Source organism: Paramisgurnus dabryanus, chromosome 11 (assembly GCF_030506205.2).
Source record: "Paramisgurnus dabryanus chromosome 11, PD_genome_1.1, whole genome shotgun sequence".
Classification (NCBI taxonomy): Eukaryota; Metazoa; Chordata; class Actinopteri; order Cypriniformes; family Cobitidae; genus Paramisgurnus; species Paramisgurnus dabryanus.
In genome coordinates this window covers 12,572,702-12,597,564 of record NC_133347.1, presented here as the reverse complement: position 1 = coordinate 12,597,564, position 24,863 = coordinate 12,572,702, and the positions used below count along the sequence as shown (strand labels likewise).

Sequence of the window (24,863 nt, the reverse complement as noted above, 5' to 3'; positions counted from 1 at the left end):
ATATGTATTAATATGGATTTAAATGAATGCAAAAATATTAAGTAGCATTTTAAGAAAAAGCTAATAAATTAAGTACAACCAATGTCAAAAATATCAGCATATTATACACAGACTTAGTTAAAATAGGTAAATTTTAAATGAAAAAAAAATACTAGTTAATGTCTTCTGATTTATTAATTAATTTTATTATTATATTATTTTTGGTTTGTTATTGTTCTTTTAAACTGTGAGATGAGGGCACGAAACGTTTATTCATTCAAACGCACCCACTCATTTGGGCAGCTTTAAAGCGCAACATACTTACAAGCACCAGTCTTCTGAACAATGGTAACTAAAAAACTCAAAAGAAGTAACAGAAACTCTTTCATATCTCGAAGATAAATGTACATTAAACACTAACAAGTCTTTCTATTTAGTTAAAAACACATAAAATAGAGTTTAAATTCAAATTATACTGTCCAAATGCAGTCCCATGCAAAGCATGCTGGGAACTAGGAATCCACAGCCTAGTTAGTTATGTTTAATAATAAAATCACGTAGCTTCAACACAAAATTCTTCAGTTAATTTCCTTCTTACAAAATTTAAGTGGATTAAACATGATAAAATGAAGTTGAATTTACTCAATGATGTGTTCATTTATAATTACTCAAATTATTCTGTAATTTTAACTCATATTTTGATTTAAAAAATAAAACTTAAAAAATTGTAACACAGTTTACTCATTTTATTTAGTTAAATCTACTAAGGCACAGAAACACTTTTTAGAGTGCAGGCTGTGTAATGCATAATCTGATATTGTAATACCAACATTCGTCCACGGGGAAGCAGTCTGAATTGATGGAGACAGTTTATTGAGATCAGCATTGCATGTACAGTTTCATTTGCCGTGAACAAAAGATTGAACTCCCTTTCAATATCTGAACTGATTTCCCTCTCTTGATCCTGTAATGGGCTGGACTGATGCCAGTAATATGAATAAAACAGAAGCCAGCTGGAATGCATCCACCCACTGCATATAATGATCAGCAGTAATGAGGAAGAGGAGGATAATTTCAAATATTACGGATCCCGCTGGAATTTTTCTCATAATCTGATTATAGGCAGAGGAAAAAGTCAACAGATATAGATAGGATGCAAATTGGGCAATACGGAAAGATTAACGTGGTTTTATCAGTGTGTGTACAATGGTAGTTAACTGATCACATTAATGAGCTTTCCTTTATTGAAAACTATTTGTAATGTTGTCCCTGATCTGCTTATATCCCCAAAAAGCAAACACAATTGTCTGACAGTAACTCGGACAAACAGATAAACCCCTGATGGCCGTCTACACAACACTCAGTGTATTTAATTAATGTAATATATCACAGTTTATTCAGCTCTGTCCTGTTGTCAGATGGCTCTTTAAATTCCGAACAGATGTGAGATAATTCTCACTCAAGAGGGAATATAATAAGAGAACAATGGGGAATAATCCACACACCTGATTTTTTTGTATTTTTTATGATTACTTGGGTCATTTAAATGAGATTTGTTAACTGGAAATGGCAATTTGACATGTGACATTATTGATATGTCAGATATGATTCTGATAAAGTACAAGTTATACTGTATGCAAGTGGTCATTACCTGTAGAGCTTGTTAGTTTTAAGGTAAAATTAGCTCAATCTTCTTCTTGGAAAGTCGCTAGACTACGTAATTAGCATATCAGTTGCATCATCACGTCGTATTTGCATTCTAACTGCATTGGCACTTTAAATTAGTGTCATTAATTGCATTTTAATACAGCCAAAAGCCTAAAAAAATTTTCTCATTTGTATATTCCCTAATTCTGTTGTCAGACAACGAAACAAGTTAGAGATATCGACTGAATGTGACCCATTAAAACTACTTGTTACCAGTAACCACCGTACTTCTACTGAAGTGGTAAAGTTCACTGTTCCTGTTTGTGTGTCCACACGTTCGAGTTTCAAAACAAATAAGGAGAAAAACAATTCACAGATAACTGAGAAACGCTGTTTTTTAGGTACGCAGCTCATTCATGCGTCTGACCAGAACGAGATCAAATAACCGCGAGAGCATCCGCATGCAGCTCCTTAAGATTTTTCTTGAATAGCTCAACACCTTCCACAATTAGGGCAAGACACAAAAGGTCCTTGCAAAAGAGGCTCTGTGTCCAAGCACATTAATAGAGAGGCAAAGGGAAGGAAAAGATGTGGTAGAAAAAAGTGTATAAGCAATAGGGATAACCGCACCCTGGAGAGGATTGCAAAACAAAACCCATTCAAAAATGTGTGGGAGACTCACAAAGAGTGGACTGCAGCTGGAGTCAGTGCTTCAAGAACCACTACGCACAGATGTATGCAAGAACTGGGTTTCAGCTGTCGCATTCCTTGTGTCAAGCCACTCTTGACAACAGCCTGCGTCAGAAGCGTCTCGCCTTCAAAAAGGACTGGATTGCTGCCGAGTGGTCCAAAGTTATGTTCTCTGATGAAAGTAAATTTTGCATTTCCTTTTGGAATTCAGTGTCCTAGAGAGTCTGGAGGAAGAGAGGAGAGGCACACAATTCACGTTACTTGAGGTCCAGTGTAAAGTTTCCACAGTCAGTGATGTTTTGGGGTGCCATGTCATCTGCTGGTGTTGGTCCACTGTGTTTACTTAGGTCCAAGGTCAACGCAGTCATACCAGGAAGTTTTAGAGCACTTCATGCTTCCTGCTCCTGACCAACTTTATGGAGATGCAGATTTCATTTTCCAACAGGACTTGGCACCTGCACACAGTGCCAAAGCTACCAGTACCTGCTGGTTTAATGACCATGGTATTCCTGTTCTTAATTGGCCAGCAAACTCGCCTAACCTTAACCCCATAGAAAAATCTATAGGGTATTGTGAAGAGGAAGATGCGATATGCCAGGCCCTACAATGCAGAAGAGCTGAAGGCCACTAGCAACCTGGGCTCTCATAACACCTGAGCAGTGCCACAGACTGATCAACTCCATGCCACACCGCAATGCTGCAGTAATTCAGTCAAAAGGAGCCCCAACTAAGTATTGAGTACTGTACATGCTCATACTTTTCATATTCATACTTTTTAGTTGTCCAAGATTTCTAAAAATTATTTCTTTGTATTGGTCTTAAGTAATATTCTTATTTCTAAATTACTGAATTTGGGGTTTTCCTTAGATGTCAGTTATAATCATCAAAATTAAAATAAATAAAAAATTGAAAAATATCAGTCTGTGTGTAATGAATGAATATAATATACAGGTTTCACTTTTTAAATGGAATTAGTGAAATAAATCAACTTTTTGATGATACTCTAATTATATGACCAGCACCTGTACGGGACTATAAGAACGCAATCACTGAGGTGTGCATCAAAGAAATCAAGTTCACACTTTTTAAAGGGGCACTCCATTTTCAAAAACAAATAGGGTCCTTTTTCAGCTCCTCTAGAGTTAAACATTAGATTTTTACAGTTTTGGAATCCATTCATGTGATCTCCGGGTCTGGCGGTAGCACTTTTAACATTTAACACACTTAACATAATCCATTGAATTTGATTAGACCATTAGCATCCCGGTCAAAAATAACGAGTTTCGATATTTTTTCTATTTTAAACAGTCCGGAAAATAGTTCCCTTGGTAGCTTTCAATAGTTGGGGACTATTTTCGGGCGCTGCGTAAAATCATTGCACCTGCTGAAGCCATGTTACGGAGCAAGGTTTTTGATTATTACGCCAGAATGAGAGTATAGTTCCTAGCCATATCTGCCTAGAAAATCCCAACTTTTAATTTTCAATCGGTCTTAGTACACGATGTAACTACAGAAGAAAAATATCAAAACTTTTTGGTAATTTCTGAGCGCGATGCTAATGGTCTAATCAGATTTAATGGACTGTGCTAAGCTACGCTAAAAGTGGTACCGCCAGAAACCAGAGATCGTCTGATTGTATTCCAAAACGGTAAAACTCATACGTTTAACTCTAGGGGAGCTAGAAAATGAGCATATTTTCAAAAAAGTGGAGTGTCCCTTTAAAAGCACTCATATTTATACAGAAGCATAACACATTAATAAACAAAAACAATCTATACTGTAATATCACTCTTGTAATGTTTCTTTTTAATGTGAGTTTGTTTAGATGTACTGTACTGTACTTTATATAACACCTGCTGCTGTTTAGTGCTGCTGTAAATCGTAATAGTAATATAGTAATACAGATATAATTTAAAATAAATTATATAATTGTTAATTATAATAACAGTATGTTTAATACACCATGGGAAATCTCTTGGCAAAATCTTTTTCTTCAACAACCCGGACTTGTTATCTCAAGTGTACTACTCAAGTGTAATTAAATTCATGGTTGTTTGATCACAGATATCCATGTCAGTGAGCCTCAGCAAGCAGGAGGAGTCGGGAGCTCTCTGGGGTTTGTAGAGGACTGACCAAATCGGAGACCATCGGACAGGTCTGACTCTCTTTCTGCTCCAGTTCATTCTTCTGCTTCTCTACCTCAATCTCCCTCTTCTTTAGCCTCCCCTGTGAGGTCCGTTTCTTTAACGCTGGGGTCTGTAAACACAAACATAGCATAGGTCAAACAGTCTATAATACCTGGAGAAGATTATCCAGTATTCCTCTTCATCTCATATGACGTTGCAAGTAAATTATGTCATGAAAATGCTGATTATGCCAAAAATACTTGTCAACTTTTGAATGGTCATCACTGTCATCATTATCCAGTCAAAAATCGCCCACTTGTTAAATGTAAAATCAGAGAATTGTGTCAGAAGCATAAAGATTGTGGGTTTTAATCCCATGGATTTATCACATACTGATAAAATGTATAGCTTGAATACACATTAAGTCGCTTTGGATAAATATGACAAAATGGCAAATGCATAAATGTAACTGAATAATAGGTTGGTGCTCCATTTACAGTAGAGAGGATACAAGCTCAGGCTAAAAAGACAAATTTGTTGGTGTGGCTAAAAGTCTATTAAATGCACAGTGTGGTTTCCGCAGTAAAACTCCAGGCATCGTAGCCTGTGGCAGACAGCGTGTGTTCAGACAGCACATATGTTTTGGAGAACAAACATGCACACACACTGATTTGCATCACCTTTTCATAGCTTTCAGTTGGTATACAGTTGTGATGGCCCACTCTTCCAGTCTTTCCGCCCGTTTTCTCCTGGCTCAAACCCTGTGAAGATAGTTTTACAGACAACTTAATAATTTTCTTTCAGAATCAGAAGTGCTATGTATCTGTGTTGGCCTGTGTGCAAGTGATACCTTATTATTTCTGATGGCAACACTGTGTTGCTGCTGGTTTCTCTGCAGCTGGTCGATATGATCCTGCAGTGTCTGTCGAAGCCGTTCAGTCTCTTGTCTCTGGGTCCCTAGCTCTGTCTTCATACTCGCAAGCTCAGCCTGTGTCTGGTGCTCCGACATCAGGTTCTCTCTGAGTGACAGAAACAAAGAACCTGTCTGTAAAATCCAGTCTCATATAATCTATTTATGAGATTACTGTATGTAGCATCAAAGTTTGATTTTACTCATTGATTTGAGAAGATTCAGGTTTTGGAACTGTTTAATGCATTTACACATTTTAATAGTTCATGTGTTGCACAAATTTGGTATTTCTCGCACCAGACTCAACCGATGAAAAACACATTTAAAAACAGCAAGACTTGTTTGTCTTCAATATGTGTACCTTAGTGTGTTTATCTCTTTCTGGTTCTCCTCCAGCAGCAGGTCTTGCTGTTGGCTCCGGCTGTTCTGTAGATCAAGGCGGGTCTTCAGAAACTCCAGGTCTGTTTGTCTTTGAGACACTATGTGTTGTCTCTCATCAGGGGGCAGGTGTTTTAAACTTGCACAGCCTGACAGCTCACCCTCGCTTAGCTCCAGAGCCTCACGCAGCACGCGTGCTAGCTCCAGGAACTAAACCAAAGATGAAACATACATTTTAAAATGAAATCCACTAATGTTTTACCAAAAATGGTGTGCAAGGCCACACATGTCTTATGCATGCACACACACATGCTTTCACTTACTGTCTTCTCACTGAGATCCAGAGCATCAGACATGTCTAGTCTGGCTGTACGTTCCCGCGCTGCATCGCTTAAAGCTTCGGGGAACACAAAACCATTCTGCAAGAATCAAAATGAGCACTAGTATGACACACATCACAAATCCACAATAATAATATACAGACTTTAAGAGCCCCACTGTATTCTTTACAGTCATTTATAAGCCTGAAGAAATCACATGAATTTGCCAAGGTACCAGGATCTGGAACTGTGATGTGAGAGTGACGATACATATCAAAACATACATTTGTATACTACATTCAAAGATATAGCTTGGTGATGCTTATACCACAAAGCTGTTGGATCCTCTCCGAGACGCAGATCTTTGAAGCCTCTGAGTCTTCATCTGACCCTGACTCTCTGGCACCTCCTGCTTGGCAAGTTGTGCTGTACATCACACAGAAGATAAACATATTGAGCACATTTTGTAAAATAAGTTTAAAGGTCACATTCTTCCTGATCCCATTTTTTAAACTTTAGTTAGTGTGTAATGTTGCTGTTAGAGCATAAATAAGACCTGCAAAATGATAAAGCTCAAAGTTCATTGCCAGGCGATATATTTTCTTTAACAGAAGTCCTCTTTCAAAACCTACAGCGAATGGCCGGTTTGGACTAAAGCCCTCTACTTCCCAGTTGAATGACATCAATAAAACAGTTTTTGACTAAACTCCGCCCACAGGAATACATCAGTCGCCAGCTACGGCTCAAACGGTTCTGCTAAGCTAAGCTGCTGTTGAATCACAACACACTAAACAAGCTACACAATCAGAACTCGTTACGTATTTCTGAAGTTGGGACTTCATAGAACAAGGAAGACATCAGCCCATTTTTAGGACAGTGAAAGCAGCGGTATAGAGGCAAGTAAATTGTGTGAAAAATACAGTTTTTTTTACACGTAAAACATGAACACATGTTGTATTGGTCACTGTAAACACAACGCTTTAAAAGCACAAGAAGAATGGGACCTTTAAAATCAGATCATGATCATTTTTAGTTGTCCTGTACTGTGCATTCACAACCAATGGGCATTCAGCCAATAAGGCTTATGAAACTCACTACCGGGCCACTTCTTTTTTAGAACTCTGATTCGCTCCTTTACATCGCGTAAACCTTCCTGGTGCGGAAGTATCAATTCATCTCTGCGATGACCTCTGTGCTTTGATCTCTGATTGATGAAATCATTAGGAGCTGTCATAAGTGCCACATCCTGAAAAAAACATCCATATAACAGTCAGCATAGTGTCCATGTGTGATCTATTAGAGTTTATTGTGTGTGTCTCTTGTTTTCTTGTTGCCCATTTGTCCCATCACATATGAACGGTTGACATGAAAAGATAAAGACTTATTTCCTTTCTTGTTTCAACTATCCTATTGTATAGCAGTATGTGAATGAGAGGGATTCGGCCACATTCAGTCATTACGATCCAGGCCATCTTTCATTTTATTTAAAGAACTAATACATAAAATATTCAACACTCACAGATGCAGTCATGTTTCTTGTTTTTAGTGTACAGTAAAACATGACAAATTTCAAAATTGTATTGCTTACCCTAGTGGTTCTTGTTGGCTGAAAGCATGAGTTTTCCAGCTCTATAATTGCTGTTGTTCTTCTCAGGTCGTCTTCTGTTTGTCTAGCAATATTTAAGCAATACTTTTTCAGAAACAAGATACACTTCAATTCAGCACAGTTCAGTCTTGGCTTAGCGCTTCAGAAATGCCTGTGAGGTTTATTGTGCATAACTGTCACTTACTTCAGTTTTTCTGCCAGCTTCTTTATCTCTTCATCCTTTTGCTCCGCCAGCTGTGACATTGCAGTGAGCTTCTGTGTGAGCATGCTCAGTTGAATCCTCTGGTCCACCACTAAAGCTCTGTGAGTCTCTAACTCTATCTTCTGTTGTTCACTCAGCTCGCCTGCATACAGAGATACACACTCAGAAACACAAAAACTACAGGGCACACACAGAATCCAGCGGGTGCTCTTGCGGTGTGTGTGGGTTTTTGTAGGTCACCTGTCATGTCAGAAAGGCGAGCGTGAGCCTGGGCCAGATCACGACTTAAGGCATTGATGATCTCGCTCTGGTCAGTCACTTCCTGTTGGGATGCGACTAAAGATGCCCTGCAGAAAGTACAGAAACACATGCAACTGGAAACAAAGTGATTTTTGATCATGTGTCTGTTCTGTTCGTAACCCTTTGTACTACAGAAACAGGATATTCAGCAATGGCGGCTTGTGACTGCTCATCCGAGGGGCGCAAATGTAAGTGTTCGGAGGGTCATGGGTGTTGCTTGCGTTTTCAAAATATGTGTTTGTTGTGTCATGTGAACCATGTGCATCACGTGTTTTGTCAAAATGCACACACATCAAAACCGTTAATGATAAAAGAGACGCTCCATTCACAAAATACATGCAAGACACTTCCTTAACAGTAAACTCTGATTACACATGAGATTATACGAGTATCTGGCAACAGAAGCGTCTTTTTTATCATAAACCCTTTAGACGCATTTGCTGCAGGCACTTATTTTGACAAGACACGTGATGCACATACATGCACTCGTAGCACAGAACACATATTTTGAAATAGGAACCACACACATGACAGGCTTGGCATGACATACATGTTGTGACGAACTTCGCATCGAGCACCCTCGAAAAAAGAAGTCACCAGCCGCCACTGATATTCAGTAAAAAATATGTAGATCAAAATCAATTAGACTGTAAACACAACGTAGCATGAAAAGACTAAGCACTTAGATTTTTTGTTATTTTATGTCATATTTTTAAGTAGCCATCTGGTAAGGCTTTCCTTTAAGAGAAGTGATATACTGTGAGAGAGGCTGATTTGCAACTAGATAATGTAACAGTGCCTCTGCTATGATTTAAAGAGAACACATGAACTGTGTAATTGGTTATTAAGCATGAGTTTCATAAATAATAAATACATGTTAAACATCATGCATTATGGATAAAATGAGCACATTATATGAACTGTAAATAAATCATTTTGTGCATAATAACTGCTAAACCTAAAGTGAGAGATATACATGTCCCATACATCAACTGTAATATTGGATTTTAAAAAAATGTATAGGCTATATATATTACAGGATAATGTATGTTTTACATGCAGTAGCAAACAACAAAGTGGCTTCCAGAGCAAGCCGAACGCCCAAAACCTACTTCAGCATACTTCTACTGAAATGGATTATGGGTTATGTAGTGTAGTAATGTATATTGGAGCTGTGTTGTACCTTAGAGATTGTATGGCCTTTTCAAATTCCTGTTCCTTTTCTGTTATGTAGAGTGTGTTGTTGCTTTCAAAGTCCTCAAGTTTTTTAAGTGCCTCTGTGGGACAAGTCAAACAAGTGCAACCTTTATCACAAACCCAACACACACATTTGTTTGTTTATTCTTAACCCATTCCAGCATTTATAGCTATATTCATGGCAAGAACTGGTTAACCCACAAGTTGATCCATACATGTTGGGGAAGGGGCAATTTGACATCATTTTGCCTAACCTGCATGTTTTTGCCTGTGTGAGGAAACCAGATTACCCAGAGTAAATCCATTAAAATTGCACACAGAAAGACCACCTGACCTAGCCGAGATTCGAACCGGTCCCTTCTTGCTCTCAGGCAACATTACAACCGACTGAGCCACTGTGCTGCCCCATCCAAAACACACACTGTACATGTAAGTACAGTATAGTTTATTGAGATGCTGCCCTCTATGGGTGTAGCCTTGAACTGCAGCATATCAAACCTTAAACCAAAGAGCTGAAAATCCTAAAACTATAGAACATATAAAGATATTCTCACTGTGTGTGTATGTGTAAGTAAAAGCTCTCACCTTTAAGCTCTGCCGCAAGTGCGTTTCTCTCCATCTCCACCTCGCCCCATCTATCTTCACTTTGCTGGGCTCTGTTTATTTGATTCTCCATGGCGACGATAGTGTATGCATGCTGTCGCACCTGCTCCCTGTACTCCTCCACCTCAACTCTGTGTATCTCTCTCTCCTGTTCAGCTCCTCTCTGAAGGGCCCTCACTTCTTTTACCTCACACTCCTTCAGTCTGTCAATCATCTCATCCTCTCTGAGCTGTAACTCGCAAATCTTTTCTTGCAGCTCCACCTCTCGGACCTTGGCTTCTTCCATCTTGGATTGCCACTCGGCCCTACGTGTCTCGATCTCCCTACGCAAAGCATCCTGGTAAAACAGTCATAGTCGTTTTAGTAACTGAGAAGGGATGAATTCAATTCGACTTTTATTTTTAACACACCTCATTTTTTCTGACTGAATATAGATCAGTTTTTGCCTCTTCCAGTTGTTGCATAATTGTGCTTTTGATTTCATTCTGTCTTTCGGCTGCCTGCAGCATTAACAGGTCAAGGATTAGAAAAAAAAACTTTATTTTAACTTCATTTAGTGATGGATTTATCTGTACAGTACCTGTAGTTTCTCCATCTCATACTGCTTTTGAACAGAGTCAAGTCTGCTCTGAAGATCTCTGTTCTGCATCTCTCTCTCATGAAGGCTTTGTATCTCTGCCTTCAATATAGAAAGAGAGTGAAAGTACTCTTATAAGATAATATATATTACATTTATCTGTGTTATTGTACATCTAAATGACAACACATGCAGTAATGCAGTGTTCCTTGGGAATTATGAAATTATGATGTATGTTTATGCCTCTTGATCAGTGGCGGACGGTGACTTCTTTATTCAAAGGCGCTCGCTGCAAAGTTCATCACAACGTGTACGTAGCCGTCATGTGTGTGGTTCCTTAATTCAAAATATGTGTTCTGCGCATCGAGAGATCCTGTGCGCATCACGTGTCTTGTCAAAATAAGTGCCGGCTGCAGACACGTCTAAAAGGTTTATGATAAATAAACGCTTGCGTTTGCCAGATACATAATCTCATGCTTGATCAGAGTTTACTGTTAAGGGCATGTCTTGCGTGTATTTTGTGAACGTGAGCGTCTCTTTTATCATAAACGGGTTTGACGCGTGTGCAGCAGGCACTTATTTTGACAAAACACATAATGCACATGGTTCAAATGACACAACAAACACATATTTTGAAAACGCAAGCAACACACATGACACTCCGAACACTTATTTTGAATTAGCGCCCCTCGGATGACAATTCACGAGCTGTCACTGCTCTTGATAGATTTTTAATCTGTATATGATTTTGAAACATTTGTGAAATACTTTGTAGCTATACCTTTAGATTCCTGAGTTCTGATTGGTTGTCCTTGTACTTCTGGCACAAAATCTGTAAGGCGCCTGAGACCCCTAAAGACAAAAACAATGAATTCACATTAATTTTCCACTTTATGCAATTATGCATTTTTATGTGTTTCAAATTTTTTTTATATGATTTAATGTGACTCCAGATGACCTAAATTTAGTATAATTCAAGAAATGCAATCAAGTTTAAAGTCATTGCCCATAAATTCATATAAATTGATTGAACTTTTTTAAATGACACAGCAATTTTAACACCATTAAAGTTTTCAATCCTGGATTTTCTCTCTGTCTTACCTCCAGTCTCCACTGTCACAGCAACCCCTGCTGCCTGTAGCCTCTGAGCAGTTTTATGCATCAGCGCATGCAGGATGTTAAGTACAAAAAGCGAATGCGCCTGAACCCAGCTGAGCGCAGGACTTAAATTCATGCCCTGCAGGCCAGATATTTCCATCTGCACCATATCTGCCATGCATGTGTCCTGTACACGATTCTACATTAAAGAAATATGCAAATGCAAAGAGACATTATCTGGAAGTAGAAAATATCTATTGTTGTAACACAAACATAAAGCATTACAGATTACAAATTCATTTTCCATTATTTCCTCAACGTTTCATCATTACCTGACATTCCTCTAGCCTGGCTCGAAATTTCTGTGTCTCATCCAATGTTTTTCTCTGTGCATCTGTTTCCTCTTCGAGTTTCACCTCAGACTGGTGCAGCTTGGATTTGTGCATTTCCATTTCTTTTATTATTTCTGAAAAACAGTCCAACACCTCCAAAACAAACAAAAACACTCACTAGAATACTAGATCACCAATAATGGTGCTATAAACACTGAATTAACCAAAGGATTAGCTTATTAAAAATATTAATTACCTCTTGGTCTGATTTCTTGTCAGAGTTAAGGTGAGCAGCCGTACTAATTTGCTTCCGAAAACTGTCAAACTTGAAAGAAATTCAGAAAGCTCAGTGTAATACATGTATAGTAGTAGTAGTCATCATACCAGCTAGTTATTTCGTTCCTGCACTCTCTCACCCTTGACTGTGTATATTTGAGTTCAGCTTGGACTCTCTGTTCCCTCTGTTGAGTCTGCTGATGGAGCTGTTTCAGTTTGTCCATTTCGGTCAGCAAAGAAGCCTGTTCCTACACAGATACATGACACCAGAAAAACAAATTTGTATGGCCCAGTGGCCTAATGGATAAGGCATCAGCCTCCGGAGCTGGGGATTGTGGGTTCAAGTCCCACCTGGGTCGTAATATTAAGGTTTATTTATGTGATATACTGTAGAATGTAAGAGGGAACGTGCTTACCTTCTTGAGGGATTCCACCATATTCTGCTTTGTTAGAAGCTCATCTTTATGCTTTTGAGCTTCTTTCACCTAAAAAACACAATTCAAAGAAAACATTTATTCTTTGTGAGTATAAAAACAGATCTGATTTAAACAATGTAATGTAAGCATTGATCTAAAGAATCTCAGTAGTGTGAAAGAAGAATGAGGGATGATATAAACCTTATCCATTGTGCTTGTGAGCTTGGCATCTTTGTGTCTCACATCTTGTCTGAGTTTGTCCACCTCAGCAGCAAGTTTAAGAGCCTGTTTCTCTCGAGCAGTCAGATCTCTTTGCAAACTGCTAACCAAGGCTGTGTTAACAGACATTAAACGGAAATAAAAAGAACTGATAAGATGCAACAGTATGGTTTCTGTACATTTTTGATTTAATTAAAACAATGTAAATGTCCATTTTCTTTAGTATTAAGGCCGTTTCACACGGTACGCGGCAACCGCGAGTGTTTAGTTATTTTTCAATAGGAGACGTGCGGAAAGCAGCAAAACGGGGGCGGTTACAGAGGTGAAGTGGAGTTGGTCCACACGCCTTGCTCGTGCACCCAAAATCCTATTTCATCTCCGGACATGGTACTTCATGACAGGCGCTGTTGAAGATAAACATATTTGCACTAAATGCTGCACAAAACGCTTCCAATACAAGAGAAAAGCTGAAGCCACGCGGCGATTTTGCCGCTTACCGCGTACCGTGTGAAACAGCCATTACACTCCCTGACAAAAGTCTTGTCGCTTGTGTACAAATTGACCTGAAGTGCCGCTGAAATATATTTCTAATCAAGATTTGTTTTCAAGAAATGGCTCATTTTAATCCCAACAGCTTTTGTAATAATGTTTCCGTGCAAAACGAAACTGTCAAAAAGTATTTTAATATTCACAGCTTGGTAAAGCCCATTGAGTCAATTTTTGCAAAGACATAAGTGTTGTTGCCTTGTCATATGAGCTTCATCTGTGACTAATAATGGATCAATAAGGTCTCAGGTGTGTATAAAAAGAACCCCAGTACACTAGACCTTCACATCAACTGCAACTAGACCTCTGCAAACATGCCTAAGATTCACCCTGAGACTAAAGTTTTGGTTATCAAGAGGCTGAAGACCAGATCCACTGTTGATGTGGCAGACCTTCAATGTGTCTCAGCATCAAGTACTGAGGACAAAAAAAAGATTTGAAGAGAGTGGAGACGTTTTTTGACAAGCCCAGGTCAGGCAGACCCCACAAGACAACTGCTCAAGAGGACCAAGGTCAGCCCATTTTCCACTGCAGCAGAGGTCCACGAGACCTGGTCACCTGAAGTCCCTGTGTCAACCAGAACAGTTTGTCGGATTTTGTCTCAAAATGGCCTCCATGGTCGAATCATTGCCTAGAAGGCCAGCACTAAACAAAAGACAATTGAAAAACGTGTGGCATTTACTAAGGCCCACAGCCTGCTAAAAGGATGGACGCTGGAAAAGCAGAAGGTTGATTTTTCAGATGAATCTTCTGTTGAATTACACCACAGTCACCTCAAATATTACAGGAGACCTACTGGAGCCCGCATGGCTCCGAGATTCACCCAGAAAACAGTGAAGTTTGGTGGCGGAAATATCATTGTCTGGTTACATCCAGTATGAGGGTGTGCAAGAGATCTGCAGGGGGTAAGGCAACATCAATAGTCTAAAATACCAAGAAATCTTAGCTACCTCTTATATTCCCAACTATAAAAGAGGCCAAATTCTGCAGCAGGATGGAGCTCCATCCCATACTTTCATCTCCACGAGTTCCCTCAAGGCGAAGAACATCAAGATGCTCCAGGATTGGCCAGACATGAACATCATTGAGCATATGTGGGGTAGGATGAAAGAGGAAGCATGGAAGATGAAACCAAAGAATACTGATGAACTCTGGGAGGCATGCAAGACTGCTTTCTTTGCTATTCCTGATGACTTCATCAATACATTGTATGAATCCTTGCCAAACCGCATGGATGCAGTACTTCAAGCTCATGGAAGTCGTATAAGATATTACATTTGGATCTCACAGCATCACCATTTAATTTCCTGATATATTTTTGTATTTGCAGTAAATTTGTTCAATTTCTTCTGTATGCGACAAAACTTTTGTCTTGCCAAAATTTGACCTTGCTGTCTTGATTAAATGATAAATCTTTTTTTTAGTGAAACTAATTTATTTCAGTGCATTAAACAACATTTGGGAGGGTTTTAGCTTTTCATATGAGCTATTTTTAACACCAATTGATTAATTAAAAGTCAGGTTAATAGCAGCTGTTTCTACAAAAAAGATAAGTGACAAGACTTTTGTCAGGGAGTGTACATATACATATGCACCTGTAGATGATTTATTTTCACTTTTAACTTTGGTCAGCTGTTCTGAGAGACTGATGATCTTCTGGTCTCTTTCTGTCACAGCCTGTCCCATCATCTCTCCAAACCAGCTTTGAAGCTCCAGCATCTACAAGACATACAGAAATAATGCTTGCAGTTTGAAGCCGCATTAACTTTTTATTTGGCCTCTTCAGGTGGGACTTGACCCCACAATCATCAGGTCCAGCACCTGATGCTTTTTCCATTAAGCCACTGGTATAAACCATACTACATGTATTAGTTCCTGTGGTTCTTTTGGTAGAGCATTACATTAGCAGCGCAAAGGTCATGGGTTTGATCCCAGGGAACACACATACTGCTAAAATGTATAGCTTGTTTTGGATAAAATGCTTTGCCGGATGCATAAATGTAAATATTACACTTAATATCACACCTGGTCCTTTAACTGTTGTATCTGCTGTTTCTTTTCCTTGATGTCACTTTCCAGGCAGCGCAGTCTGTTTGTGACCTCTGGATCAGTCTGCTTCTTCTGAAACAGCTGAAGCTTGAGAGCCGACACTTCCTCCTTCAAGGCTGCAATCACATCATCCTTCTTTAGAGACTCGTCTTCAGGACACACAGACGCAGCACCGCATCCCTCTAACAGCCGATGTGACCTTTCCTCCTGAGAGAGAATCAAGATTGGAAGATTAATCAGAAGATTAGTCAGAAGATTAATCAGTTTCATGTATTAGCCCTGTCATTTTATGGCCTCGCAGGCATGGGCAGTCCATCAAAGGTAGGCTGGGAGATTTTAAAACAGGATGTTGGACTCACCTTCTCCACTGGCAAAAAGTAAATGCTTTGAGAGGGGTGAGGTGGAGTCTTGTTTCTCAGGCAACAACTTCTTCCTGTGTTACCACTCCAGCTTCCTACAAAATGGGCACAAATTACAGTGCACATTTTTAGTTATTTATCAAAAATATGGATTTGGAAAAGTATAATTTCCCATTATTTTTAACAAATGTACAATAACTAATAACCAATTACAAAAATGTATCTTAACTACTATTCTACTATTTTATTATACTTTTTGGTTAACACTAATTTGATTTACATTTATCCAAAAGCATTTCTTACAAGTGTATTTGAGATAAAGCCTACATTTAAATCAGTATATGTGTTCCTTAACCTCAAACCCACAACTTTTGCACTGCTAATGCACTGTGCGTCCAGCTGAGTTGCAGGAACACTGCATTTCCAAAATGCTTTATGCTAATTTTCACCTGGTCTGTTAGAATAGATCTTGCGATCTGGTGTATTTGGACCCTGTTTAGACCCAGCGCTCATGGGACGAGTTCTGGTGGGAGGGTGGGGTGTAACAGAGGGTGTTCGAGTCCGAACCCAGGCCTGGGGAGTGGGAGATCGGGCAGCCAGAAAAGGAAACTGAGGGGTATAAAACATAACAGCCCCAATTTCTTTGAATACAACTAATGAGTATTTGATCTTCCTTGCCATGTGTCTGGTAAATATATAGTCCTCTTTAAAGATGTTGTCACAAGGCCTTTTAAATAACACAACAGTTAACAAGTACACACATCTGTTACTTTTAAACTTTAAGTAAATCATAAATATTACCTGTTCCTCCCTGTCAATAGTGAACTCATAGGTTGATCCTCCGTAGCCAAAGTGAAGCTTATCTCCCGGAGAGAGACGCACCGTGGCATTGTGTATGCGGCAGTCATTGACGTAGGTGCCATGGGCAGAGTTCAGGTCACTTATAAGATAGCAGCTATTCACTTCACACCAGTCAATGATGGCGTGATACTCATCCACACCACCATTCTGAGGAGAAGAAATTAGATATATTTAGACCAATACAATGTAATGTTAAAGCCAAAATGCAATAATGTCCTAAGGTTAGAGAGATGACACAACCTGGTGTTGATACAATAGTTTAATAAAATAAGTGACTATAAAAGTGAAATGTCTGATAAATTAATGTTATGTTAAATGTTAGGGTAATGTAAGGAATTAGGGTTTAATACCTGTAGACAGAGATCAGAGTCTTTGTGTTTTCCTATAGTTGTTCTTTTAGGCTGGAGTTTAAATACCCAGTTTAAAGTTTTGAGGTAACCCCTCATTTCAGTCTGTGCATAAAAACACACAGGAAACAGTTTTATCGGTTAAATAACACATTGTAATGAAGGTTAACTATAAGAATATATATATATATATATATATAGCCTTTTAAATCAACAGCTGAATGTATAACCGGGGTGTTTCAAATTTGGCAAAAATGTACAGCAACGCTTATTTGATATGTTTTACCGATCAATTGTTGTGTTTTGCTAACTCACCACTATCAGTTTTCCTCATTTGTCCAAATTGTGTGTACTTAGTTAGTTGACGTTATATTCAGTCACGCTCTCAGGTTGTGTATAAGTGTCATGGTAACTTGAAGGCACGTGGAGCTCCGCCCTCAGCTCAACTTCCTCTCTGACGGGATGAGCGGACTTCAATCATTCGAAAGGTAAGATGTATGATCAGTTCGGAAGTCTTGAACTTTGTGACAGTTTATTAAAAATTTTTATTTAATTTGTATCCACCTAATTTATTATTATGCTTTGCTTCATTATTTACTTCGCTATTCCACACAGCATTATTGCTATATGCATATGCATCATAGCCTATTTGAAATACATATGTTTTATTTGTATTTAGGTTTTATTCTGCAATAAATAAACATTGGTCGTATTGCTAAACGCATGTTTTTTTTATTCGAATATGATGATAACTGATAGATAATTCATTTGTTTTATGTTTTATTTCTAGGCTATATTCTTGTATTCTGCACCCTCATAATTCGAGGCACTCATTTTACGATAAATATAATTTTTTTACCACATGTTTTAAGGAAATATCAATTTGCTTGATGATTCAACTTGTTATTGTTTTTCTTTTGTGCTAGTAGATGAACGAGCGAAATTGTTCATTTAGACGATCGTATAGATCGTAGTTCAATTTATAGTTTATATTTCAATAAGATTCATTAGTTAACATTAGTTAAGGTATTGCATACACTCTAAAAAAACAAACGGTGCTATATAGCACCAAAACAATTGCTTTGGATCGTAACGATAGAAGAACCATTTTAGTGCCATATAGCACCGGTGAAGAACCAGTGAAGCACCAGTGAAGCACCAGTGAAGCACCAGTGAAGCACCAGTGAAGCACCAGTGTAGAACCATAGGGGCCATATAGCACCACATATGGTTCTACATAGCACTATATGGTTCTACACAGGTGCTTCACTGGTGCTTCACTGGTTCTTCACCGGTGCTATATGGCACTAAAAATGGTTCTTCTATCGTTACGATCCAAAGCAACTGTTTTGGTGCTATATAGCACCGTTTGTTTTTTAGAGTGTAATGTAACATGAAAAATCACGAGCAAATTGAATTTGTTACAGTATTTATTAATCTTTGTTAATGTTAGTTAATAGAAATAAAGCTTTTAATTTGTTTGTTCGACTAACTTTAACAAGATTTTAATAAAGTATTAGTAATTGTTGAAATTAACATAAACAAAGATTAATAAATGCTGTATAAGGGCAGTTCATTATTAGTTTATGTTAACTATTTAGTTAACTAATGTTAATTAATGAACCTTATTGTAAAGTGTTACTGGAATTTTGAATGAAATCTATTTCTTTATTTTTCAGTTACTGTATTTAATCTTTCTCTATTTATTATAATAATTAATTAATATGAATAATTTGTACTCTTATTTTTTTTCTTATAGCCTATATTTTTATGGTTAGAATCCTATAATTAAATTACAAGATATTTCTTTATTAAATATTTGCTGTTCTTATTAAAACACACTTATGTCATTGATATAAAAAACCAAAAAGAAAGCCAATACAGAAAGAAGATGGGAAAATAATGTTTATTTATTGATTCACACAGTTAACAATTGTGATGATTATGAAGTAACCAGGCCTTCCAGAATTTAGTTAGAGGTCATCACCTGAAAAGTATCAAGATTCAGATTAAATTTATATCAAAGTGATATATAAAATGATAATATAATATCAAGTTGTAAAATGCACTTCAACTCACATTGTTGATCCAGGGAATGTAGCCGGAAACACGGGTGAAGACGGAGGGCTTCTTGGGATAGTTGCAACCCAAGCTGGAGCCAAAGCTCACAATACCCTGAACATCCCAGGTACCATCAGCTCTCTGGCAGTTCAGAGGGCCACCAGAATCACCCTGCACCAGTGAGTAATATCACACTGAGTTACTTAATGACCATAAAGTTTACATATATTTTTTTAATTATGGTAACACATATAAAGCACAACTTTTAAAATCTAACCAACATAGTAGTCTGTACTTTATGCTTTTCATATTAGGATACTAGGAAAATATAGGATGTATTAAGATGATTAAATAGCCATGAAAAAGAGTGAATCAAACCCACATTGCAGCTGGACACCACGCCATCTCCACCAGCGCACACCATGAGGTTGGTCACCAGGTTGCCCCACCAGTCAGACTTGCTGCAGGAATTAAAGTCCACCACGGGGAGCAGGGCCTGCTGCATGGTTTCAGCAATGGGGCCATTGGCTGGAGTGAAAAACAAGTGTGTGTGTTACTGTGAGCAGTATTAAAATTCCTGACAATCCAGTCCAACATATCTAAGTAGTTGTAATGCTCTTACTCCAGAGACGTCCCCAGCCAGTGACATAGCAGGGGAAATTGTGGGGCAGGATGTCATCAGCTTCAGGCAGACAAGCTGGTGAGATGTTGTCAGAGATCTCAACTGGTGTCGACAGCTTGATCAGGGCGATGTCATTGCTGGAAACACAAATACATTTACAATTGCATAATAAACACTTTCGGATTAAACTTAAATCCCTCTATTTTATAAGAAAAATCAGTTGAAGGCCAACCGGATATTGTAGGAGTCCCACTTCTCGTGCACAATAATCTTAGCAGGTGAAATTGCAATGGAGCCAGCCTCGTTGCTGATTGCCAGGTTATGCTTGCCCAGGTAGACTCTGTAAGTTCGGCTGCTGCTCAACAAAAGCACAAAGACTTTGTTTTAATCCGTCTCTTTGAAATGCTATTTAACTCCTATTATTGTCACACTAAGACAAATGCAGCATTGTCTTTCAATCCATGATGCCGGTTATGACAGCAAGAGAAGCTTATCCCTACCCAACACAGTGAGCAGCAGTCAGGACCCACTCTCTGGAGATAAGAGTACCACCACAGGTGTGGTAGAAACTAGAGCCACTCTGGTACTGGAAAGATGCCTGAAAAAATGGTTTAGAAAGCAGAAGAGCTAAAGTTGCTGTCGCATAATCTGACTTAAGTGCATTGATTCTGATGTAGTCTAAATGATTGCAGGAAAACCTGACTGAGAACTTATGACTGTAATAAAATGTACAGAGCGTTTTAGGATGATATTAAGGAACAAGAGTTTTTATTATACCTGCCATGGCCAGCTGTTTGGTCTAACATTAGTACCACCCACAACCCTAGAAAGGATGGGATCAATTTTGGGCTGCCCACAACCGTAGGCTGTAACATAGACAAGGATAAATATCGGTTATATTGGTTCATCGTATAAAATAAATGCTTTATTAAAAATGCTTAATTTAAAAACCCATATCAAAGCATCAGTGCAGAGCAAACTTTATTTGTTTTCATGGGCACAAAGTAATACAAATCATCTTACCTCCAGCAATGAACAAAGCCAAGATCACAAATTTCATGATGTCTGAGTGCAGTGGCTACAGGTAAACACCCAACATTTATATACAGTAACCAACCTGGACCGATAACAACTGATTAAAAAATGCACTGACAGCAGTCTCTGTATCATTTAACCTTGCTGATAAACGTCCCAAAATATTTTTATCTTACATTTGGGGCCTGTGAAATGCACAGATGACATTATTTTGATGTGGATAATGCTGTAGATTGCACACGTGATGATTTTTGCGTATTGATGCATTATTGTTTGCGTGTGGGTCTATACCGTATTTATTTATTTTTGAAGTATATGCTGATTATTCAATTTAAATGTATTTTTATTGTACTTTTCACAATTTTGCATTGTAGCAAAGCAGCTTTACAATACTAAACACAGAGCAGTACAGTCAAATTAAACATAAATATATATAGAATGAAAAAATTACAGAATAGAGATTGATTGAGATTGATTTGATGATATGTGTAATATTTGTCTCATATCTGTAAAATACTGTAGGTTTTGTAAGTCGCTTTGGGGAAAAGCATTTGCTAAATGTAAATGTAATTAAAACATATTTGTAGTGTTAACCATCAAGGTTAAGCTGAACCCAGAGTGCCAACAGCTGGGGTCCGTTCTGTTTGTTTTTCCAAATGCGTCAAGGACATTGGTTCCTAAAAATTGCTTACTGACTTATAGAAAGTGAGAAATGGTCAGTATATAAAGCCCAGTTGACAGGGCAAAAGGTGAAGATACAAACATGATGAGGTTTGTGGTCCTGGCTATTCTGGCTGTTGGAGGTAAGAAGCCTTTACAACTTTTTGATTAATAAAAAAAAATTATATTATTTAACAAGTTAACAATTATACTGTTATATTAAATAAAAATAACTATATTTTTGTATTGTAATGTGTTGTTATTTTCTCATCAGCTTATGGGTGTGGGCTGCCCACATATCCTCCAGTTGTGAAGAGGGTTGTAGGAGGTGAGGATGTGCGTCCACACAGCTGGCCCTGGCAGGTACCTTTACATTTAATTGTTTTATTAATAAATTACTGAATCGTTTCAACATTTATCTTACAGTGTCAATTACGGAAGTTTTAAAGCACTTATACACTGTAAAACCTAACAGTTAACTTAACTCAAACCATTTAAGTAAACTGGTTTCATTAGACCATTTAAGTTTTAAAACACATAAATTTAAGTACTGTGAACTTGAGTCATGTGCAATTATGCACTTATATTTAAGTAGTGTGAACTTAAATATAAGTGCATAACTGCATAAAACTCAATTTGTTTAAGTTCACAGTACTCAAATGTGTGTGTTTTAAAACTAATGCAACCGGTTTACTTAAATGGTTTGAGTTGAGTTCACTTTTAGGTTTTACAGTGTAGGTACTGTACTATGTTACTGTAACTTATAAGAAATAAGTCAAAAATGTATTACTGTCCTTTTTCCCCAGGTCTCTCTTCAGTACAGCAGCGGTGGTAACTGGTACCACACATGCGGAGGAACCCTCATTTCCAATGAATGGGTTCTTACTGCTGCTCACTGTATCGGGTAAAATACCAAAGGTTACATTACAGAAACCTTCACTAGAGCTATGGAGTCCAGTCTTTTGTTTTACATATGTATTACATTGTTTTACATATTACATTGATTTACTTTCATTTAAAGCTACTTAGAAGGAGCAAGCAGTCAACATTTTGTATACTTATCCTGTTTTATCTGGTGCAATCCATAAAAGTGGATTGAAAACCTGTTTATTGAGGAAATTCTAAACTGAAACTATTTGGAAGGCGCTAAAGAATAGGTGGGAGGATATTATTAGCCCTAAATACTGGAAAAAAGGACACTGGAATGTATTAAATTAATGTCTTATTTTTTATTTATTTTTAATTTCCAGTCCAAAAATTTTTTTTAACTAGATATATTTACTAGTTATATATAAATTGTTGTAGTTAACACAAATAAAAATATCTGCCAGTAAAAAAGTTTTAAACACTTTAATTAAATTAATTTTAATTAAGTTTACCCCACTTGCAGACATTTTAAGTTCACATTATTTATTTATTAATTTTTTTAAAGCAGAATAATATCTTTAGTCAGCTTCTCAAATAAATGTATCTTGAATTTATATATATATAATATAAATATACCATTACTGTACAAATGTACCATGATATTCTATGAAATACCTTGTAAATACAATGATTTGTAAATATGGTAATTATTCAGTACCATTGTAAATATCTCAAAGTATTACTATTTGATTCTGTACTATGGTACTGCCAGAGTATGGTTTGTTAGTAACTTATAATCACTTTCTATTTGTATCACTCCTGTATTTCTGAACTGTTTTGTTTCTTCTTGCGTTCATGGAGCAGTAGCAGAACTTACAGAGTGTACCTGGGTAAACATAACCTGAAGGAGGAGGAGGATGGGTCGCTCGCCATTGCCCCTGCTAAGATCATTGTCCATGAGAACTGGAGTTCCTTCTTTATACGGTATGGGGGCGACAAGACTCCTTGCCAAGCCTAAATATGCACATATTGAAATTGCTTGTGCTAATGATTGTAATGAATTTGTTTATCTGAATTTTCATGTTGTGTTCTGACTGCAGCAATGACATCGCCCTGATCAAACTGGAAACTCCCATCACTCCAAGTGACTCCATCGTGCCTGCTTGTATTCCTGCTGATGGAGCTATTTTAACCCACAACGAGCCCTGTTATGTCACTGGCTGGGGACGCCTTTACAGTAAGTAATGCTTATGGTTATGAAAAAATATATTGTTATTTTTAATAATTATGATGCATGGAAAAATGTTGCAGAAATTCACACATTCACATTGATGTTATCAGTTGTGCTACTAAAGATCATTCACTTTCACTTTGAAAATTTTGTAATGATACCAACACGTGTTTGTTCAAATTCCAACACAATATATTGTTATATACAATATTTCACCTTAACTTCTCTCTCATCCACTTTGTCATTTACCAGCCAATGGTCCCATTGCTGATAACCTGCAGCAAGCTCTTCTGCCTGTGGTGGATTATGAAACTTGCTCTAAGTCTGACTGGTGGGGCTCTCAGGTTACACGAAACATGGTCTGCGCTGGTGGAGATGGTGTTGTCTCTGGATGTAATGTAAGTAAATAAATGTGACTTACTTTAGTATTAAATATCAGTGATTTTCTTTAGAAAATATGAATTGTGACACGGTCTATGTTGATTGAATGAATTGGAATAAGTGTACAATATTTCTAAAACAGCAGTGTTCCTGTTCCATTAAAATGCCTAATATGTAAATCCTTTTGAAAATCACATGACACAGGGTGACTCTGGTGGACCTCTGAACTGTAAGGGTGATGATGGAGCCTGGGAAGTTCATGGTATTGTGAGCTTTGGTTCTGGACTTAGCTGCAACTACGCCAAGAAGCCCACAGTCTTCACTCGCGTGAGCGGCTACGTTGACTGGATCAGCAAGGCAAGTGTTTTGAAATAGCAAACAAAGGTTGATGATGTATATATTTTGGACCATGATTTTCATTATGCAAACATTACTGACAAACCTTTTTCTTTCCAATCTCTTACAGAAAATGGCCACCTATTAAAGACCACACAGAATGATTTTGTATCATCCATTTTCCGATCAATAAAAATAAAAAACATATGACAGTTGTGTAAACTTTTTGTCACATTTTTGCTCACACCTACTACGTTATTGGTTCTATTTGTCATGACTCTAAATTCAACACTGATCATGTTAGTTTTTTTAACAAAGTACTCAGTAGCTCAGAGCCTAATGTGCACTATTTTTGACCACAAAATAACTCTGGAATTGTTTCAATTGTATGTGTCCAAGACACATCCCCTAGTGACAAATGTTTGAAGTAAATAATCACAAAATAATGAAATGTCAGATAAATCAATGCTATGCCAAAATACTGCATGAATGTTTTACCTGATTTATTTCTGCAATAAAAGAAACACTTGATTGCTTAATTGCATGGTTTTCTTTATTTGTATATGATAAGAGCTATGACATTTTTTATTTTAATGATTTTTTTCTATATTTATTCTTGCACTCTGCACCCA

General features: G+C 37.6%; 4 protein-coding genes and 1 non-coding gene across 8 annotated transcripts in view; 3 read left to right on the top strand and 2 right to left on the bottom strand.

Moving 5' to 3' along the window:
* The window catches only part of LOC135729294 (4-trimethylaminobutyraldehyde dehydrogenase A-like), a 318,074-nt gene that overhangs the window by 114,490 nt on the left and 178,721 nt on the right, over positions 1–24,863 (top strand). The window lies entirely within an intron of this gene.
* Positions 4,102–17,972, bottom strand: LOC135729292 (forkhead-associated domain-containing protein 1). 3 transcript variants are annotated; one of them, XM_065246830.2, is made up of 26 exons: positions 17,042–17,972; positions 16,280–16,838; positions 15,831–15,925; positions 15,448–15,678; positions 15,018–15,141; positions 12,859–12,989; positions 12,658–12,726; positions 12,382–12,489; positions 12,222–12,290; positions 11,966–12,118; positions 11,637–11,832; positions 11,317–11,387; positions 10,539–10,637; positions 10,369–10,458; positions 9,941–10,295; positions 9,342–9,435; positions 8,099–8,205; positions 7,841–8,000; positions 7,639–7,720; positions 7,146–7,296; positions 6,379–6,476; positions 6,054–6,149; positions 5,714–5,940; positions 5,293–5,461; positions 5,123–5,203; positions 4,102–4,572 (listed from the first exon to the last, which is right to left on the bottom strand). In XM_065246830.2, the coding sequence occupies exons 1-26, from the start codon at positions 17,135–17,137 to the stop codon at positions 4,390–4,392; spliced, it is 3,894 nt and encodes a 1,297-aa protein (XP_065102902.1). In that variant the 5' UTR covers positions 17,138–17,972; the 3' UTR covers positions 4,102–4,389. The 3 variants fall into 3 exon arrangements, with proteins under 3 accessions (XP_065102902.1, XP_065102904.1, XP_065102905.1); XM_065246832.2 differs by having other exon boundaries at positions 7,149–7,296; XM_065246833.2 differs by having other exon boundaries at positions 15,039–15,141.
* trnar-ccg (transfer RNA arginine (anticodon CCG)) lies at positions 12,528–12,600 on the top strand. The gene has a single exon. It is a non-coding gene; the product is annotated as a tRNA-Arg (tRNA).
* LOC135729297 (chymotrypsin-like elastase family member 2A) lies at positions 18,926–20,876 on the bottom strand. The gene is made up of 8 exons (XM_065246841.2): positions 20,745–20,876; positions 20,499–20,587; positions 20,222–20,319; positions 19,954–20,076; positions 19,722–19,858; positions 19,482–19,627; positions 19,118–19,270; positions 18,926–19,025 (listed from the first exon to the last, which is right to left on the bottom strand). Exons 1-8 carry the CDS (start codon positions 20,779–20,781, stop codon positions 19,008–19,010), a joined length of 801 nt encoding a protein of 266 aa, XP_065102913.1. The 5' UTR covers positions 20,782–20,876; the 3' UTR covers positions 18,926–19,007.
* On the top strand, positions 21,492–24,438 carry LOC135729298 (chymotrypsin-like elastase family member 2A). The gene is made up of 8 exons (XM_065246842.2): positions 21,492–21,559; positions 21,691–21,779; positions 22,223–22,320; positions 23,148–23,267; positions 23,384–23,520; positions 23,767–23,912; positions 24,100–24,252; positions 24,362–24,438. Exons 1-8 carry the CDS (start codon positions 21,520–21,522, stop codon positions 24,377–24,379), a joined length of 801 nt encoding a protein of 266 aa, XP_065102914.1. The 5' UTR covers positions 21,492–21,519; the 3' UTR covers positions 24,380–24,438.

Bases quoted from the DNA above. Each gene is read 5' to 3' on its own strand.
- LOC135729292 (XM_065246830.2), bottom strand. From the start codon at position 17,137: ATGAGGGGTTACCTCAAAACTTTAAACTGGGTATTTAAACTCCAGCCT. The intron at 12,291-12,381 runs GTGAGAGAGTGC...ATTTCTTTCAAG, and splicing joins TCAAATATACACAGTCAAGG to TTTGACAGTTTTCGGAAGCA. The intron at 8,001-8,098 runs GTGACCTACAAA...CTCTGTATGCAG, and splicing joins TCGCCTTTCTGACATGACAG to GCGAGCTGAGTGAACAACAG.
- LOC135729297 (XM_065246841.2), bottom strand. From the start codon at position 20,781: ATGAAATTTGTGATCTTGGCTTTGTTCATTGCTGGAG. The intron at 20,588-20,744 runs GTAAGATGATTT...TCTATGTTACAG, and splicing joins GGCTTTGTTCATTGCTGGAG to CCTACGGTTGTGGGCAGCCC. The intron at 19,628-19,721 runs GTAAGAGCATTA...TTTTCACTCCAG, and splicing joins TGGCTGGGGACGTCTCTGGA to CCAATGGCCCCATTGCTGAA.
- LOC135729298 (XM_065246842.2), top strand. From the start codon at position 21,520: ATGATGAGGTTTGTGGTCCTGGCTATTCTGGCTGTTGGAG. The intron at 21,780-22,222 runs GTACCTTTACAT...CTTTTTCCCCAG, and splicing joins CACACAGCTGGCCCTGGCAG to GTCTCTCTTCAGTACAGCAG. The intron at 23,268-23,383 runs GTATGGGGGCGA...TTCTGACTGCAG, and splicing joins TGGAGTTCCTTCTTTATACG to CAATGACATCGCCCTGATCA.